The sequence below is a fragment of the Epinephelus lanceolatus genome, chromosome 10 (genome assembly GCF_041903045.1).
Source record: "Epinephelus lanceolatus isolate andai-2023 chromosome 10, ASM4190304v1, whole genome shotgun sequence".
NCBI classification, from domain to species: domain Eukaryota; kingdom Metazoa; phylum Chordata; class Actinopteri; order Perciformes; family Serranidae; genus Epinephelus; species Epinephelus lanceolatus.
Genome location: NC_135743.1, coordinates 31,403,939 through 31,424,484, shown reverse-complemented (window position 1 = coordinate 31,424,484; position 20,546 = coordinate 31,403,939). Strand labels below are relative to the sequence as shown.

At 40.0% G+C, this 20,546-nt stretch overlaps 2 protein-coding genes across 3 annotated transcripts; one reads left to right on the top strand and one right to left on the bottom strand.

The window, feature by feature from the left end:
* The first annotated feature begins 6,116 nt into the window (after nucleotides 1-6,116).
* Nucleotides 6,117-10,657, top strand: LOC117266140 (B-cell receptor CD22-like). The gene is made up of 7 exons (XM_078171940.1): nucleotides 6,117-6,283; nucleotides 7,130-7,474; nucleotides 7,567-7,788; nucleotides 8,784-9,104; nucleotides 9,428-9,499; nucleotides 9,605-9,638; nucleotides 9,721-10,657. Exons 1-5 carry the CDS (start codon nucleotides 6,154-6,156, stop codon nucleotides 9,484-9,486), a joined length of 1,077 nt encoding a protein of 358 aa, XP_078028066.1. The 5' UTR covers nucleotides 6,117-6,153; the 3' UTR covers nucleotides 9,487-9,499; nucleotides 9,605-9,638; nucleotides 9,721-10,657.
* A 43-nt stretch (nucleotides 10,658-10,700) lies between these two features.
* Nucleotides 10,701-20,487, bottom strand: LOC117265518 (sialic acid-binding Ig-like lectin 13). Of its 2 annotated transcripts, XM_033640054.2 has the most exons (8): nucleotides 20,181-20,487; nucleotides 19,825-19,967; nucleotides 19,445-19,518; nucleotides 19,157-19,362; nucleotides 14,516-14,779; nucleotides 13,920-14,237; nucleotides 13,707-13,785; nucleotides 10,701-12,813 (listed from the first exon to the last, which is right to left on the bottom strand). In XM_033640054.2, exons 1-8 carry the CDS (start codon nucleotides 20,233-20,235, stop codon nucleotides 12,750-12,752), a joined length of 1,203 nt encoding a protein of 400 aa, XP_033495945.2. In that variant the 5' UTR covers nucleotides 20,236-20,487; the 3' UTR covers nucleotides 10,701-12,749. The 2 variants fall into 2 exon arrangements, with proteins under 2 accessions (XP_033495945.2, XP_033495946.2); XM_033640055.2 differs by lacking the exon at nucleotides 20,181-20,487 and having other exon boundaries at nucleotides 19,733-19,961.
* Between the last annotated feature and the right edge of the window lie 59 nt (nucleotides 20,488-20,546).

The following is a 20,546-nucleotide window of genomic DNA, read 5'->3' as shown; positions in this document are numbered from 1 at the left end:
AAGTTGAGACCGACAAGGCACCTGAAGGAACATGGACATGTTCCTGATTTACAAGATGGATCTATAGAAGCAAACTGGTTGAGCAGGCCTGCCAGGCCTGAGCCAATAATAGCTGCTGGGAGTAACATCAGACCTAATAATGCAAGACTTTTCAGCTTCCTCATTTACTTTATCTCTCTCTGTCTCACACACACAAACACCCTTACTTTTTTGTCTTTTACAGAAAGAGCTTAGAATATTTGGGTAACACAATTTTATTTTCAAATAAGTTCCTCCTGTCTGAAGGAAATGCAGGTTAACCGGCTGCCATCACAGCAGATACTGAATCACTTTTCACCACCTGCTTAAACTTGTTCTCATTGGAATGCCATTTACCATTTAATTGTAGCGTGGTGTTTATTATTAGACATTGAGACAATAGCTTCTGTAAACCATTTGCCAAGCTTCACCAGAGATGGCATCCATCTGGAGAGCTCTGCTGGTGTTACTTTGCAATGAATGTAGTTTTAATTTTTAGGTTATAACCATATACATTGGAAATTCATATTGTAGTATTTGTAGTATTGTAGAATTGTAGTATTTATATTGTAATATGTATATTTCTCTGGCATACTAATTTTCATATTTATGTCCTTTTGTTGCCGGTAATCTTTGTGATTATTTTGTAGGGATGCACCAAAATGAAAATTTGTGGCCGAAGCTGAAGCCGAATAATATTAAACGCTTGGCCGAATACCGAGTACCGAATACCGAATATTGTTGTTTAGTTTTTCATTAGTTTTTGCAGATGAACCACCTCCAGATTAGTGTTGTCACGGTACCAAAATTGGGACCCACTGTACGATACCAGTGAAAATATCATGGTTCTGAGTAGTATCACGATACCACAGCGAAAATGAGGCAGATGTGCCTTTTGTCATTTATAAAAAGATAAATCACTTTTCTATAATACATCAATGATATTTCAATGGAATAAATTAATTACTGACTTATTCATACTTCAAAAACAGCATAAATAAGTGATGAACATAGGGGGGGGATCAAAATAAAAAAAAATAAATAAAAAATAAGAATCAACCAGCCTCCCTCCTCCCCTGACAAGTCCCTTCATAAGTAATGAACAGTCCCTAAAGTGCGGTGAGGTTTGTGGGCCGTGAACGGCTCGTTTCTCCTCAGACACATCACATACCTGTGTTCGGCTGGCTCGGCTGTTCAGGTACTTTTGGGCAGTCATGACACCAAGAAGAGGATATTATTGGAGCCGACTTCTCCGTCGCGGTAAGCCTATGGCCGCCGTATTTGACAGGAATACATTACTGTCTGTGTCTGTGACCCCCGTTCAACCCACAATCGGTGGGATTCGCCTTTCTGCTGGTGGTTGAAATCTGTAGGCTGCTTTGCTCGCTCAAAACTATTTTTAGTTGCAAATGCGAGTGCCGTGACGGGCAGTTCGCCACACTGCCGACATTTTATTCCGCCCGTCAAGGCACGCTGTTTGATTGCGTTATCAAAACACGCCACTATTATTCGGCCTTGCTTTTAACTTATTCCACCAAATACCGAATGTGTGTGTTTTTTTGCAATATTCGGCCGAATATATTCGGTTACCTAATATTCGGTGCGTCCCTATTATTTTGTTTATTTAAGTAATATTGCCATTATTACTATTTGGCTGGTCATCAGTCACTTGAATGTGCTGTCATCCATCATTGTGGCTTCTGACAGCTGTTAATGAGCTGTCAGTCAGCTGTCATCTGTTTGCGGTTCAGTCGATGTGACATACCGTTTGCCATGCAGAGCGTTAACGGCTTTACTGGCTGTTCTGAGCAGCCAGTAAACCATGCTGACTTACATACTGCAAAATGCAACCGGATGCAGTAGAACAGACAGCCTGGTATTTTATAGCATACTGTGTATTGGTTGCACACTAAATCTTTCTCCTGGCAGACTAAATAGTATAGTGGTATGTGTACTAGAAAGCACAGTAAGAGTCCATGCTAGCTGTTCTGTGAGGCTGAACTTTCATCAGGCACAACGATGCTTTGAGCTAAATGCTACCATCAGCTTTCTAACATGCTCAACGTGCTGATGCGTAGCTGGTTTGTTTAGCAGGTTCACCATCTTAGTTGAGCGTGTTACCATGCTAACTTTTGCTAACTAGCACACAGTACAGCTAATGCTGGTGGGAGGTTAAATACTTTTGCAGATCACAGACAGAAAGTTGGGAGCTCGTTAAAGTTATTAGATTTCATCCTGTAGTAGGACCCTTGAATATATGCAGGAAATTTCACCTTAATGTATCCACCAGTTGTCCAGAGACATTTTGCCGAAAACTACAAAAGGTCACGCTAGACTAAGAGTCAGGGCATCACCGAAGTTATCAGACTGCAACGCGTAGGAGTCATGAATGTCTATACAAACTTGTGCCAGTCCCAACTAGTAGATGTCTATTTCACTGAATATTTGAAAACTGAGTTATTTGGTACGCTCAAGGAAAAGTAAGTGGATCCTCCTCAGGGCATCATGACTAGGCTATATGAGTACAAAATTTCATGGCAATCCATCCAGTAAAGTCTCTGTGATACACAGTTGTAAGCCATATACCCACTAAGAGAGCTCCAGGATTTCCATATATTCACTTAAAAATGCACAAAAAAATATAAACAACATAGTTTTGTGACTGAACTTTCATTTCATCGTTGTTTTTGCAAATTTGTGGTCGAACGATGTGACAGCAAACTGAGCAAATACTGCAGAACATGCAGACAGACTCTCTTGTCTTTCCTCATTCCCACTACGCAGATTTCAGTGCTTAGTGGGTGCATGCATGGTGTGCAGCTGAGCGAGATAGATCAGAGCAGAGAGGAAATTAACAGTTAAGTTGTAAAGTGTTAGTATGTACAGCACAGGCTTCACTTTGTCCAGAAATAAACACTGCAGCTCCTCAAGACCAAGCAAAGTTCCCGTTTCTTGCTACTCAGCTGCTGGGTCAAGTGAAGCTGGTTAGCATCAGCATGCTAGTTACCCAGCTGCCTCATGAAACACAGTACATGGTGACTTTTAGGTTGACCTATCAGTGAGCAATTTGCAGCAATTTTTGCATACCTTCATATTTTTATTTAGAACAAAATTGTAGGAATAATTAAATTACAGTTTTGCATATTTTTATATGATTTACGATACCTCTTGGTGTCAAGACACAGATATAAGTGTCATTACAAGGACTTCATCTATCCCAGCATATGAAACACATGGTCATATTATTTATTTACGTGACCAGAGCAACATGTCAGAAATAGTTCAATATAATATACACTCGTCATCCTATGCAGCAGATTTCCTTGAAAACAAAAGATAAGCAACATGTCTAGATGCAGAACAATGTGAACATAAAACAGTTTGAGCTGGTAAAGGACTGTGAAAACAGTAGAGGAACAGCTAAGAGTCCAAGGCGTTAAGACACTGTCGGGAAAGAAAACAGAAGAATGTCTGCAACATAAACACCTGAGACAGAGCCAGCCTCTGCTTCCCATAACCTCCTGGTACAGACACAGCACTAAAAATACACTCACAACCAGAACCATGTATGCACACTTCTGGTAACTGTACACCAATAAAACTATCCAGTAGTTTCTGACATATTTCAGTTAGTCTGGATCAAAGACTGGCTGACTGACGTCACAAAAGTGCAAAACAATAGTGAAACAAGCCACCAGACTGAAGTAGTGATAACATCTCAGTGCTGTTAAAGTGTGGGTGTGTTTCAGAGGCAGCCGTTCTCCCTGTTGAAGCAGTAGACTGTAGCTGCCCTTTAAAAGACCTTTGTGTAAAACACCTGCCTTGTTTTTCTAGCTTTTGATGTGATCTAGAAAAAAGAAATAATGATAATAGAATATATATATATATATATATATATATATATATGTATATATGTATGTATGTATGTGTGTATATATATATATATACAGTACAGGCCAAAAGTTTGGACACACCTTCTCATTCAATGCGTTTTCTTTATTTTCATGACTATTTACATTGTAGATTCTCACTGAAGGCATCAAAACTATGAATGAACACATGTGGAGTTATGTACTTAACAAAAAAGGTGAAATAACTGAAAACATGTTTTATATTCTAGTTTCTTCAAAATAGCCACCCTTTGCTCTGATTACTGCTTTGCACACTCTTGGCATTCTCTCCATGAGCTTCAAGAGGTAGTCACCTGAAATGGTTTTCCAACAGTCTTGAAGGAGTTCCCAGAGGTGTTTAGCACTTGTTGGCTCCTTTGCCTTCACTCTGCGGTCCAGCTCACCCCAAACCATCTCGATTGGGTTCAGGTCCGGTGACTGTGGAGGCCAGGTCATCTGCCGCAGCACTCCATCACTCTCCTTCTTGGTCAAATAGCCCTTACACAGCCTGGAGGTGTGTTTGGGGTCACTGTCCTGTTGAAAAATAAATGATCGTCCAACTAAACGCAAACCGGATGGGATGGCATGTCGCTGCAGGATGCTGTGGTAGCCATGCTGGTTCAGTGTGCCTTCAATTTTGAATAAATCCCCAACAGTGTCACCAGCAAAACACCCCCACACCATCACACCTCCTCCTCCATGCTTCACAGTGGGAACCAGGCATGTGGAATCCATCCGTTCACCTTTTCTGCGTCTCACAAAGACACGGCGGTTGGAACCAAAGATCTCAAATTTGGACTCATCAGACCAAAGCACAGATTTCCACTGGTCTAATGTCCATTCCTTGTGTTTCTTGGCCCAAACAAATCTCTTCTGCTTGTTGCCTCTCCTTAGCAGTGGTTTCCTAGCAGCTATTTGACCATGAAGGCCTGATTGGCGCAGTCTCCTCTTAACAGTTGTTCTAGAGATGGGTCTGCTGCTAGAACTCTGTGTGGCATTCATCTGGTCTCTGATCTGAGCTGCTGTTAACTTGCCATTTCTGAGGCTGGTGACTCGGATGAACTTATCCTCAGAAGCAGAGGTGACTCTTGGTCTTCCTTTCCTGGGTCGGTCCTCATGTGTGCCAGTTTCGTTGTAGCGCTTGATGGTTTTTGCGACTCCACTTGGGGACACATTTAAAGTTTTTGCAATTTTCCGGACTGACTGACCTTCATTTCTTAAAGTAATGATGGCCACTCGTTTTTCTTTAGTTAGCTGATTGGTTCTTGCCATAATATGAATTTTAACAGTTGTCCAATAGGGCTGTCGGCTGTGTATTAACCTGACTTCTGCACAACACAACTGATGGTCCCAACCCCATTGATAAAGCAAGAAATTCCACTAATTAACCCTGATAAGGCACACCTGTGAAGTGGAAACCATTTCAGGTGACTACCTCTTGAAGCTCATGGAGAGAATGCCAAGAGTGTGCAAAGCAGTAATCAGAGCAAAGGGTGGCTATTTTGAAGAAACTAGAATATAAAACATGTTTTCAGTTATTTCACCTTTTTTTGTTAAGTACATAACTCCACATGTGTTCATTCATAGTTTTGATGCCTTCAGTGAGAATCTACAATGTAAATAGTCATGAAAATAAAGAAAACGCATTGAATGAGAAGGTGTGTCCAAACTTTTGGCCTGTACTGTATATGTATGTATATAAGTAACAATGCATGCAGACAGTACATAAAGTGATGTGAGATGGAAATGAAGTTTCAGCCACAACTTCCCCATTTAAAAATGACTCATTTCTTCTTTTTTGTGAAGTTATCAACTGTCTTTTGCCCACAGTCATATCCTTCCTACAATAACTGTACCACAAACTGCATGTACTTTTTAAAAAAAGATTATATTTTATTTTTAAATATATCTAACTTCCCAGTAACATATTATTTTACCATCCATGACTCATCCTGCACTCAAATATAATATACAGTCATGGGGTGTCATGCTCATGTTTCAGATGTAAGTTTGTATATCCAGCCCAGTCTCAAGGCACTTCCTAAAAGAGCTACAATATTTAATCTATTCATTCATTGTGTCATTGTGACACAAATTTTCTTTTCACTTGGGAGTGTATTTCCTGCCCGTTTGAACATGTTTTTTCTCTGTCAGCCCAGTCCAACATCACTCGTTCACAACTTCTCATTTTATTCCCAGAAGTGCTTAGTTTACTCATTTCCTCTCATCCTCCACCTCCTGATCCATGCTGCTTGCTGCCATGCCCCCTGAGAGAGCTCATCAAATCTCTAAAACTCACATCCATACCAAAATCTTGTGTTTCTCATTGATGGAGAAGATGATCGCAGTGCTGGTGCTTCTGATCCTGATGTCAGGTAAGGAGAGATAATTCTTCAATTTACGTTTAAGTGTTATTCTTTAAAATGCATAAATTAAGTCACTTGTTTTTGCTTCCCTCCATAACTAGACTACTTTATAATTCTGAATCATCTAATTTACTTTTATATAACCTGTCCATTTTGTTTTTATTGCACTTTGTTATGTTGTTGAATACATATGAAATGATCTGTTAAAGGTATAGGCACTGTATATGCAGGACTCTCGGTTACTGTTTCTAAACAAGCTCGCAAGCAAAAGTTAAAGTAATAGCCAACCCCATGTTATTGGGGGTTATTTATTTTAATTAAAAATGTTTTTTTCACGGGGGATATGGCCGACACCCTCCTCACAAAGTTACATTTTTTGATGTGCTCATTAAAATCTTTCTCCTCTTCCAATGACCAGAAACTTTGCAAAAATTAGAACCTCAATTTCAAGCTTCAGGGGCAGCAGAGAACTTGCAGAAAAAAATATTTTGGTCTGTGTTTAATTTTGTGTTTAAAGCTTGTTTTCCACAAGGGCCAATAAAGTGTGGTTAGTTCATTTATAACTTGGCTGTTTGGCCTGAATTTTCTGGAAATTTTCTTGTAAATTCAGTTTTTTTTGTTTGTTTTTTTTATCTTTTAAGAACCCATAATTTTATTGTACCTTCTTCACATCTGAAAACAAATGTATGGTCTTCACTTTTCTGATAAATTCACTCCCTTTAATTCATGTTCCATCCTAAAGTTAAAGAAAATTTGTTGCAGAGCAGTATGTCTCCTTTTCCTCTGATTCTTTTTTTAACCCTGCACAAACAGTAATAATTTAACATATAAATTGACATCATGGTCTCTCTGCAGGAACTACGGGTGTTGGTTGGTCCGTGCCTTTTGAAAACCCAAACACTTGTGCCTTAAAGGGATCATCAGTAAAGCTTGGGTGCTCGTACACCTACCCAGATTCGGAAACTGTTAAATCGATTGCATGGTTCAAAGGGGCATCAAAAAATGGCAGCTGGAAACGTGTTGCGCTCTCAGAACTTCCTTCATATCAGAATCGTTCTGAATATATTGGTGATCTACAGCACAACTGCAGCCTGGCAATTCATGACCTGCAGATTAACGACACTGGACATTACTACTTCAAGTTTGATACAGAGTTATTTGGAAGGCGGAGTAAAACATCAGTGCACCTGACTGTCACAGGTACAGTTATTCTACATGGAGTGTTACTATTCATGTTTACTGTTCTTAGCTTTTTCTAATCTCATGCTCTCTGTTTCTTTATTGTTGTCCAGAGCTGAGTGCCAGAGTGCACCCTGACCCAGTGAGAGCAGGAGACAAAGTGACCCTTGAGTGCAGAACATCCTGCCAACTTTCCAACATAGTCTGGTTCAAAGATGGGAGTCCAGTAACCAAACCAGAGTTTGAGGCTAAAGCAGAGGATGCTGGCAATTATGTATGTGCTTTTGAAGGACAGGAGTCAGTGATGTCTGACCCTGTGTCTCTGGATGTTCAGTGTAAGTATGTTTTACTATGACACTGTTGAGACACTGGTATTTCACTGTGTGGTGCATGTGCCTAGAGGAATAGTTTTACATTTTGGGTAAATACTTACTACTGTTTATCAGTGGTGAACTCAGGCTCATCACGTTTTCTCCAAGCAGCAACCTCTGGGGCTGAAAAAAAGAAGCCAACCCAAGTGCCAAAAACTGCAGTTCTTTGAATGGCCACTTGAGGCCGCTCAAGAGGACAGACAATCCCCCATAGACCCCCATGTTAAAATGCCCAACTTTACAGCAGAAATAATCATGTTTATAGCCTGGTACAAAAAAACGGTTTCACTCTCTCAAACTAATTTCCTCGTTCATGACAACTGCTCGGGGGGAAATTTTTATATAACTCACTCATTTATATTGTATTAAGGCTTAAAATTACAAATAAATGAGGGCATGGTCGCTTTGAGTGGCAGACTGTCTGCCAATAGTGTCCTCTGATTCTTGGTCAGAACACTGGTCACTTCTGGCTCCAAAAAACCAAGATGGTGACGGAAAAAATGCTAAACTTGAGGCGTCAAAGTGGCAAACTGCAAACCAGTAGGTGATGCTTGGTAGCTAATTTTAAGGCACCCTAGAGGGCACTGCATCTCATTTTCTCTGCTGAAAAGGCACCCTGTAGGGCACTTTATTATCTTCTATCTACAATAGGGGCATGCAAAAGGCACATTTGCTGCATTTTTTCAAACCACTAAACCACTACTGATGGTAGCTTTGTATTTACCTTACAACCATGAGAGAGGCAGGCCCATCAGTCTTCTCATGTAATTCTCACTGAGAAAGGGAGAAAGCATATTTTCCAAAATGTCTTTACTTTTTTGAGTAAAATACACTTTGATAATTATATTTTTTCTATAAATGGTCAGAATCAGCCATGATTATTTTTTAAAACTTGTACAAAAAAATACAGCCTCTTAGTGAATTTATATAACAGCACAGTAGCTGTGTTTTTACCACAGATCCCCCAATGAATGTATCTGTTGAGATGAGCTATCCTGCGAACCTGACAGTAGGCACCAGTGTGGACCTGACTTGCCGCAGTGCTGCTAACCCTGCAGCAGACAGCTACACCTGGTACAGGGGTACTGCTTCCAGTTTCAGGTCCATGCTGTATGTGGGCTCAGGACAGGTGCTGTCTCTCCCCTCTGTGGAGGTGTCCTACACTGGACTCTACCTCTGCCAGGCCAGGAACACAGTGGGGGGAAACAACTCAACCGAGGTGCTGCTGCATCCACTGTCAGAAGCAGTAATAGTGGGAAATACAGACAGTGAGCATGCAGGTAAGATAAGCAGATAGATTATTGATACACTTACAGCCTGTTCAGGGATTGTACTTATATGTCAACAGCTCATCTAATAAGGAATAACAGCTCTAATGTTGCAAACTAGCCTGACTGGCAGAATTTGAGGGACACAAATTTTATTGGTCACATATGCAATTATATATCTTGAGTTAGATCCAAAACTACTTGTTAAAATGCGGTGATATGAAATTTAAAAAAATATCAACTACATTGTTTAAAATATGTATTTGCTGAAGTATAATTAAAAATCTTAATTTAAGTTTAATTTCTTACATAGTTTTTTCTACCTCTACCAACAGGTATCCATGTCATTTCCCTTGTTAGTACAGTCTTAATCACCGTGTTGCTACAATTGTAATGATCTTGACATGGTAAGAGAACTTTTTTTATAACACTCCTGTGCTGTGACATTTCATAGTACGATTGTCATGAAAGGTTAAATAGTTCATACATGCTTTTCTTTTTCATTGTTATAGCAGGAAGAAATGTAATAATGTTGTGGATGAAAAGGTAAGAAGGACCAGGTTCTGTTTAAATAAAATGGACGACAGTTTAACACAAAATGTCTAAATGTTACCCTGTTATGTTTCAGGAGAGCAGCAATGATTATGAATACATCGTCATGACCAAAATCAAAAACAAAGTTACACAGAAGGAAATGTCTGCAGATTGCCTCCGCCTGAGCCTGATGACATTTCATTACACTCCGTACATGACTTGAGAATGCCTGTGGTTTGTTGCTGTTCGGAGCTCCACCAAAAACACAGTTGAACAGCAAGTTTGTCAGCATGAAAAATGCAGCAACACCCCTCACTGACTCCTGTCTGTGTAAACGTTCACTCCCTCTCCTGACACTGGAGACAGAAGGGTTATGGTTTGTAACATTATCAAGAAACATCACTCATGTTTATTTCATCAATTAAATAATCACAACCTTGCAAATGTAACTACATCAAGCTATTTCCTCATGAAAGTGTTGTTGCTGATTATGTGTCAGTGGAGTTGCTCAGTATGGGTTCAACAGGCTGTATTCAGGATCATTGTGGTCAAACCAGGATATACTGCCCCCTTGTGTTTAAAATACTCATGTACATTATGTTCTTCCAAACTTAATAAATGTTGCAAATGTTATTAGCATAGTACAGTAAGAATTGAGGTTAAAGGTTTAAGATTTTATGATATTAAAACAACACCAACAGTACAGCTTTTATAGAGTCAATGCATTTTTACGTTTGTTTCACACTGTTTACTGATCAACGTATGCCTCACACAGATGACAGCACTCTGGTCAGTGTGGTAATAATCAGCGATCGATCACTATTTAATTATCTTATTGTGTACCTCGTGGTGAAAACTAGTGACACCTGTTAACACATTTCACACCTGCACAAGAACAAGCATTTCAAATTTTCTGCTGTAATACCTGTATAGATTATGTTTTTGTAAGGCTTTCTTGTCATGACCTCCTGATTGACAACTTTTCTAATTATTTTTCATCCTTTTATTAAAGAATGTGTTATTAACATGTTTCCAAGGCAGTTTTCTTTTTAAGCAGTGAAGTGCTGGAAAATGTAAAGTTAAAAAAGCTTTTTATTCAATCTAAGCTATCACACACTTTGTAAATCTTGGTATTACTCTTCAGTATACAGTACTAAATGCATGTAAAACAAATCCCAGATGACATACACATAAAACAGCTTTAAAATGAGAAGTTCTGAATATATGTTTGAATTAATGTCTTTATAATATGTGCACTGCTAGCTACCTTATTTCTCATTAAAGCTGGGGTAGGCAGTTTTCTGGAAAGGAAAAAAAAAAAAGCCAGATTTTGAAAACACGCTGTCTTCCTGCAGCTTTGCCCTCTTTGTCCTAAGCCTCTCCCACCAGATGAGCACAGGCATATACATATGCTTCATATAGTAATCTGTACAAGTAGCTTATTAATCATCTCTTTCAGTCATCCCAATTTTAATTTTAATTGTGATGCTGTTGTATAGCGGCAAGGGTGTAGGGGTTCTTTCAACACTGGGGGGGGAACTCATGAAAGGTGGGTTTGGGGGTCCGCACTCAGAAAATTCTGAGTGTCAAACTCTTAATTCCTTGCACTCTGGAGAATTTTTAGGCACCAATTTGCACCTTTTTTTGCATCTGCATTTGTAGAACAGCCAATAGGAACGCCCTCTCTCTGAAATGATCTGGGATTGGCCAAAGGCTCCTGTCAAAGGCTAGATTTTCTAAAGCCTGACAACAGAGCCAAGAGGAAGTGCAGAGGTCTAGTTTTCTCTCAATTCACTTAAATTACAATATACTCAAAGTTTTTAATGATTTTTTTTTGCCCAAAGACACCAAAAAAACAAACTACATAAAAACTGCTTACTCCAGCTTTAACACATCACAGAAATGTTAAACAGTAAACACAGCCAAAGAAAACAACAAGTGATATGCACATACATTATGTGACACTGTCTCTTTAAATATTTGGGAAATGAAGCACTGTACTTCCTTGTTTACTTAATTAGCATTTTAAAAATAGAGAACATTTGCACCCCTTTGCTCAGCTCACTCCAATATAACAAATCAGACTAAAGCAAAATTCTAAAAATAGACTAATGAGATGAAGAGTTGATATCAAAGAACATTTTGTAAATGAATGTCCGGGTGTCAGAGTCACTGTCCGCCTGGTTTTCATCCTCAGGCTCTGGTCAGTATCTGTTAGAGCCTTATCACACTGGAGAGTTTACTCAAAACCACACAGATGTGACCCAGTCCTCACTGCCAACAGCGTTTAATTGGATCATTATGTCCATATTTTGCATCATCATCTTCAGGCTCATCATCATCACTAACAGGCTCTCGGTACCAGCTGTTTCTGGACATTGCTTACACAGTACTGGGTGCACTCTGTGGCGTGTTGTTAAAATCCAAGTCCTTACAATAACTCTGGATGTGGTCTTCATATGTTATTAACCATGGAGGATGTATTCAAATTTACATCTGCCCTTGCAGCAGTTCAACCTACTAGAACACAAACTAGGATTTTGGTCATTAGAAGAGGCAACAGAGTCTATTTTCTTGTTTTAATAAATATTCTTTTCTTGAAGATCGCTTGGTTGAATCCTGACAGCAGCACAATTGCACTTAAACAAATGGAACCAATGATGAGATCATCAGCCCACAGAGTAAAGACAGTTTCTCCTCAGTTCTGTTGGTTTTCTGATTAAGCATTGAGTCTTTAAAGCCCATCTTCGTTGAGCTCAGTGCATTGAAATCCAGGGAGTAAACGTTTCAGAATTGTGTCCTGCATGCTTAAATGTTCAGCAAAGTCTCATCATATGATCTTCAGGTTGTCGCACACTGTATGAGTGATTGCCGCTATCAACAGACTTGTTTTTATTCTGTGTACATGATTTCAGTCATGGCCTCAAGCAGGCCAAACTGTGCTACAGCATGTGATATTGATGCTGGTTTGAAGGCGGCTGTGCTTGTGTTAAAGAGGTTTACATGGCAATATGAGGCGTGGAGGTAACATACAAGTGTCCAAGGGAGTTCCTGTAATTAAATAAAAAAGGTGTCTTATGCTTTTGGTGGTTGTAGGGTGTTTGTCCCAGACTTGCTGAGACCTTAAGGTGCTGTAGCAGTTGTCTCGGTGAGGACATACGACTGCTGTCTGGATGGCTTCCGGCTCCTGAAAGGACAGACAAATAACTCATCAAAAATCACTGGCATCTACATTATTAAAAATATACCATGCAGTATTGTATAGTATTAACATGCCCACCAGTGACGTTAAGAGTAAAATACAACCCTAGATTCATTCTCCTTTAGCGTTTCACCTTCCTATATATACATTTTTTGTAGCACTATGTCTCTTGGATGCCTGTTGCTTGTAGTCTGGCACCTAATTGCTACATTTTTCTTTAAAGCCCCAAACTTACCTGAGCACTGAGCCCAGGAAAGTCCCAATCACAGCAAAATAAGAAGAAAATCAGAAAACATAGGCAGTGGGCAGAGTTTCTGCAGAAAAATACACTGCTACACACTTCTAATGGGTCATAAGTGATGATTAAGAGGGATTACTTCTGTATGTGATTACTTTTTTTAGGATAATTGTTCATAGTATAAGCTAATTTCCTTGATTGTTTTTCTTGAAATATAATAAATCATTTATTCATGTAACACTTTATGTAACCCAAACACTGAAGATCGTTGGATATTATTCACACTACTATGGGCATCAGTTACACATAGTTACACATTATAGTCACATCTAGATTGGATTATTAATATATAGTTAGTCAACCATGTGAATGCACAGTGTTATGAATGATGCATCCAGTGGTTTCAGACACTGTATTACTTCTTGTTGGGCTGTGTATTACACACTGGGTACTGAAGCAGTGACTATGGTGCTTGATTTATGTCTGTTTGTTTGTTTTAAATCCATTATTTTTACTATAATATCCACCAATCCAATGGTATCTCTTAAAATTCCTGATGCTGAAATGCTGATGAAAATATAACAAGAAACAATGACAATGTAGTAATACTGATCGGCAGTAAGAGAAGCAAAGAGCTCACCTTGCTATGACAATGGCCACTATGGCCATAATAACCAGTACAGCCCCAACAATCAGTCCAATGATCAACGATTTGTCTCCTGAAGAGTCAGACGGGGACAGAAAAGGGATCAGAGCCAGCACAAATGTCTCAGGCAGCACTCTTTAATACAATATGCATGTGTATGGCTAGACCTTGGACCAAGAACATCCTGGTGCTGAGTACATCTCCTACCTTTGGGACCTGCGAGTGTGACGCTGTGAGTCTGTGATCCATGTCTGTTACGTGCCACACAGCAGTGCTGCCCACATTGCTCAGTGGTGATGCTGGAACTGCTGTGTGGCAGTGTCAGGCCACTTCCTGTGGGTCTAGCCGGGGATATTCTTGCTGGATAAAAGCTTTTGTCTGCTGTAGGGAGACATGCTGCACCCTGGTACCAGGTATATGTGTGGACAGGCGGGTTGGCATCACTGCTGCAGGTCAGAGTTACAGGATGTCCGTCCTGTACCACTTCATGAGAAGAGATGGAGACAGCTGTGTTTCGAGGAGAGTCTAAACAGGAAAAAGATTACAGGTCAGTTACACCTGACTTCAAGTCATGTGAAATTCTGTCAAAACACTGACTGCTTTTCACTCATTCATCAAACCAAAGTTTAACTGCAGTTTTGAAACTGTGCAGGGAAGTTTCTTCATCCAGCTTATGAAGAAATCCTCTGTTGAAACACTCAGAAACACCCTGCTTAACTTATGTTCAGCGCAGCAATAGTTAAACGACTCATTTATAATAATAATGATAATGTGAATTTAAATCAGGATTTAACTTCACTTACACTCTACGTCAATGGGCAGCATTGCTGACTTCTGCACATTATCTCCAGTCTGTATCTCACAGTAGTAGCTGCCAGAGTAATCAGATGTAACGTCACTGATGTTCCACACCTGTCCAGCATGTCTCGGGCTGGTGCTTGTGCTCTTGTACCATCTGAAACGAGCCTGTGGACTGGCAGCAGGGCTGCAGCAGGCCAGACGTAAGGCTTCACCCTGTGTGATGTCACTGGACGGACTCGCTGACACTGTGACTGCACTGGAGGAGTCTGGAGAAAACAATTGTCAGGAAAGAGGGAAAGTGTGTGTGAGTGATCTGTGACCAAAAACTGTGGAACACTCTCTGTTCAGGGCCTTGGCTAGGATTTTAGAAATACTGAGGTCAAAAGTCCAACCACCCACCAGATAATTTTAAAGATTATTTTATTATTTTTAATATTTTTTACTGTTGAATTCATTCACTTGCTTTATTATGTATATTTTGATTCAGATTTTACTCCAAAGGCATTTTTTCCTCTACAAAACACAAAAACCCAATTGTAGTGGAAAAAACAAAGTTAAACTGCTGCATTTTACTCATTTCTGTATGCTTCTAAAAGATATTTGTATGTGCCTTTTAAAAACCCACTGTGTGTATGTTTAATTATAAGAATGGTCCACATATTCTCAGTAAAACAAACACATTCAGGATGTGACTTCTGTGGGGTCTAGTTGACCATAAAATAATAAACTCTGTCCTGTCCAAGCCTCGAGGAAAACACTGGTATTTTTTAAAGATATTTTTTGCCTTTAATGGACAGGACAGTTAAGTGTGAAAGGGGGAGAGAGAGGGGATGACATGCAGCAAAGGGCCACAGGCTGGACTCGAACCCGGGCCGCTGCGGCAACAGCCTTGTACATGGGGCGCCTGCTCTACCACTAAGCCACTGACGCCCCAACACTGGTATTTTTAACCTGGACCCTATTCTCACATGTTTTTGTGTCTAAGTGACCAATAAGAACAACAGTTATTAGAATCGGTCCAGTACTGAGAGAGACTGCTGCAGCTGCAGCAGTGAAACAGGCTGCAGTATATTCTCCACGGGCAATTTCGCACTGTCAAAGTATATCCATGAATGAAAGTGCTTGTTTTTGCCACTGACAGGTTCAGACTGTTATTATAAGTGTTTGGAAACATTATAGAAACAAATCTATAGAGAAATGAAAGAATTTTCTCTACCTTTCGCTGATCTGGTCTATTTGTTACAGTGTGTAACCAAGTCTCTGTCATGGAAAAGTCTCATGACAATGACAATCTTTTAGATAAAAAAAAAAACAAAAAACAAAGCTGCACTTTCTGTACACCAGTACAATAACCTATTCCTGGCACTCCTCTCTCCAACCTTCACTAATGTATCTACTATTGTTTTTCTTGCAACAAGTCACATCTCACGAGACTGCAGAACGAGACTTCTCCTTGAGCAAGACTTGGCCACAATAACAAACAGACCAGTAAAAGAGATGGAAAAATGTTTAATTTGCCTGTAGGGTCTTTTCCATATTGATGTTGGACACTATAATAACAGTCTGAGCTTATCAGTGGCAAAAACAAACACTTTTGGTGGACGTAAATTGAAGGTGCACAGATTACATTGCAGCCTGTTTTGCTACTGCAGTTGCAGCTGTGTCTCTCAGTAATGGACAAATTTAAATTTTTTTGTCTCCATTAGTCACTAAGACAGATGGCATGGTGTAGTGGTTAGCACTGTCGCCTCACAGCAAGAGGGTTCCTGGTTCCCACAGTTCCCACAGTCCAAAGACATGCTGGTTAATTGGTGACTCTAAATTAACCGTAGGTGTGAATGTGAGTGTGAATGGTTGTCTGTCTCTATGTGTCAGCCCTGTGATAGTTTGGCGACCTGTCCAGGGTGTACCCTGCCTCCCGCCCAATGTCAGCTGGGATAGGCTCCAGCTCCCCCGTGACCCTCAAGAGGATAAGCGGTTATGAAAATGGATGGATGGATGGATGGATGGATGGATAGTCACTAAGACAGAAAAACATTGGAAAATAGGGTCCAGGTTTAAAAATACTGAAGTTTCCCTTTAACATTACGCTAAAAGGTGTTGCTATTACTGGAAAATGTTTTTCCAGTAATGATTTTTTTCTTCCTCTAAACATTCAGTGGCTACCGAGCCCCTAAAGGGACATGGAAGGGAAAAAAAAAATAGATGGTTAAAAAAAAAAAAGTACCTTTGCGAGATCTCGCAAAACATTTGCAAGATCTCGCAAAAGCTTTTGTGTGTGTGTGTGTGTGTGTGTGTGTGTGTGTGACCAATCTCAAATTAAAACTCTATGAGCCTCTCCCATGGGTGAATGCACTCCATTGTTGCGTTTGTTTGCAGTCTCTATGGGCCAAACTGACCTGGAAGTACATTACTTTAAGGAAAGTTTTGCGAGATCTCGCAAAAGCTTTGCAAGATATTGCAAATGTTTTGCGAGATCTTACGAGATCCTTATCTTGTAATTATGAGATCCTGATCTCATAATTACGAGATCTTTTCTCATAATTGTCTAATTGTCTAAAAGTGTCTAATTTTTTTTTATCCAGTGAATGCAATGCGCTTCCGTAAAATATAAAGACATTAAATCAATGCTCGCGAGTAAACACGGCTCCTTCAACACCAAGCGCACATCCTCTTTCCTCACTCGTAGTCCATGTTCTCTGCATTTAGCAAACATCCACCGGTAACCGTGAAGCTGTCCAGAGTACTGTATTTGGTTGCTAATGAATTCAATCAGGACTGCCAAGTCACAGAATGTTTTTCGACGAAAGTGTCCTCTTGCGTTAAGTAGTCACTTCAGATGTCTCTCACTTACATGAAAACCGTGTTTACTCGTGAGCACTGATTTAATGTCTTTATATTTGAGGCCAATGTCAAAATAAAACTCTATGAGCCTCTCCCATGGGTGAATGTGCTCCATTGTTGCGTTTGTTTGCAGTCTCTATGGGCCAAACTGACCTGGAAGTACATTACTTTAAGGAAAGTTTTGCGAGATCTCGCAAAAGCTTTGCAAGATATTGCAAATGTTTTGCGAGATCTTACGAGATCCTTATCTTGTAATTATGAGATCCTGATCTCATAATTACGAGATCTTTTCTCATAATTGTCTAATTGTCTAAAAGTGTCTAATTTTTTTTTATCCAGTGAATGCAATGCGCTTCCGTAAAATATAAAGACATTAAATCAATGCTCGCGAGTAAACACGGCTCCTTCAACACCAAGCGCACATCCTCTTTCCTCACTCGTAGTCCATGTTCTCTGCATTTAGCAAACATCCACCGGTAACCGTGAAGCTGTCCAGAGTACTGTATTTGGTTGCTAATGAATTCAATCAGGACTGCCAAGTCACAGAATGTTTTTCGACGAAAGTGTCCTCTTGCGTTAAGTAGTCACTTCAGATGTCTCTCACTTACATGAAAACCGTGTTTACTCGTGAGCACTGATTTAATGTCTTTATATTTGAGGCCAATGTCAAAATAAAACTCTATGAGCCTCTCCCATGGGTGAATGTGCTCCATTGTTGCGTTTGTTTGCAGTCTCTATGGGCCAAACTGACCTGGAAGTACATTACTTAAAGGAAAGTTTTGCGAGATCTCGCAAAAAACTCTGCTGGATTCTAGTGTTATTTATTGTTTTGTTCATCCTACAGATTGCCAGAACTTCTCTGTGTTTAATCTCAAAGCATGACACAGTGTGGCAACAGAGACAAAAACAAGAAAACAACAAGAGTGTGACTTCACACAGACGTTTCTCAATAACTTTTCAAGAATAACTCTCTGGTGGAGCAACACCAACACTTCCCAACACCACCCACCTACGCTCTAATACCTTAAATTACACTAAATCCCCTCTTCTTTAAGTTCAGCAAGTTCACAGTCTGTCCCTACATGTTTGTCATCAGAATCAAAACTGTTAGTTGACATGGAACAGGTTTTTATGTCAGGCTGAGTTTATACATTATTTATATGCTGTCAGTGGTCAGTTTCACTTCTACTTCTCATAAACAGCACAAGCCTTCAGACACAGAGTTGCATAAGGAAGTGCAATTCAAGTACTGGTGCTAAACATCAACACTTTACATAATATTCTTAGTTTTATGGTTGTTTCTTGAACAATTACCAGCTTCCACTCAACGCTGTCATTGTAACAGGGCAGTTACTCCCGGGCAGACAGGTATGAAGACAGACAGGCAGTAAGACAGTGTGCCATGAGACAAAAAGATGGATTTAAACAGTCACAAAATAGAGGAAGGACAAACATAAGGACTTTGTGGTTTGTGTACTGGGGCTGGTCCGTGCAAACAGGTTTGAAACAACCTTTTTTTAAGACCTTGAGATGAATGTGAACTATGGATGAAAATCAAGGCACATTGATGGAAATCTGCTCCCTATTAAAAAAATCACCATGATGGAAAAAATGGCTGTAATGTGATGTGATGATGCTGTTTTGAACTTTATATCACTGTTATATAATTTCCTATGATCGTGGTGATGATCATGCTTTTCTGGATGATGATGAAGGATGTTGACGGTTATGATTATGGTGGTGCTGACCATGTTGATTATGATCAGTTGTAGTGTTAGGAGTAAATGAAATATTCCCACCTGCCACCAGCAGCTGTACACCGCTCTGCTCTGGCATCTTCTCTGTCGGGTGGCTGGTGATGAGGTAAAACACATACGCTCCGCTGTCCGATTGCCTCAGATCAGAAATCCTCAGAGAACAGTTTCTGGTTCCGGGTTGTCCCAGGTACTCCACCCTGTTCTGGTAGGATGGATCTGGGAAGATACCATCACTGTGGAAGACGTATCTGAGACAGACAGACAGACAGATAGACTTAGATACTTTGTTTAAACCCTGTGCTATGAGTTTCTGTGCGTTTTAAACAATACCTTGATGTGAGGCAACGACTGTCTTCGAGACACCACATTTCAGACAAAACTTTGTACTGTCCTCCTCCTCCACCCTAATAGAGAAAAATAAACAGAGTAGCTAAAAATAAAAAACAAGGAGCTTTTGAACAAGGGATAAAGTATACTGTAAAATAGCAGATGCTGTGTTTAGGCTGACTTTATGTTAAAAAAAATCTTCCCAAATATCAAGCGCAAGATTAAAATAGTTGAATGCAGTTATCCTCAATCACCCCCCATCCCCCCCCGTAGCTGCACATTTCTATTCACCCTGATTCCAGATCTGAGTCCTGGCAGAGGAAGTCGTCCAGTTACTGCAGGATATATGGGAACTGCTAACAATGCCTTCTTTATTGAATAACCTGAGCAGAGAGCCGTCCTTCTTTCTCGGTTTCATTAGAACTTTGGGGGTAGTCATAGGAACAAGGGAGAACAACAGAGGAACCAGTCACAGCACAGATAGGACCCGAGGGGAGATGAACTGACCAATCACCTGCAAGAATACCTGAGAGAAACGTAATATAGCAAGTTACTATATCATAACCACCAAGTTACATTACAATGGGGTATTTTTTTTTCCAAAAAATTGTTATAATTTTATTTTACAGATTAATTTTATGCCACATTAATGTCACTTCACACTTCCAGTTAATTCTGTTCAGTCAGTGTTGAAACTCAGGACGAATACCTTCTTCACAATGCTAAATGTGGGTCTTACCTTCCACAGAGAGTGTGAGCAGCAGCCAGCAGCTCTGTGCCACTCGTCCACCCATGTTCTTCTTCCTGCTGTAGTTGTTGCTTGTTTTGTTGTTGTCTCCTGGCCTTACTCCTTCTATTACCTCCTGTCTCCTTCTCCCCTCACTCTGTGACTCTGTGATCCAGTCTACCCTCTCTAAAGTCAGTGATGTGGCTTTTTGTCTTCCTTAAATACAAAGACTTACTGGTCACATTGTCCAGCTTCCTTTTTATTTTCTCTGCCAATGAGGAACTAGAGTGATCACTAGGTTTTCATGTCAGCAAAGGGAACCTACTGTACATAGATACTGTATGTGTGTGAGAGTGTTGAGGGTTACTGTATGTGTTT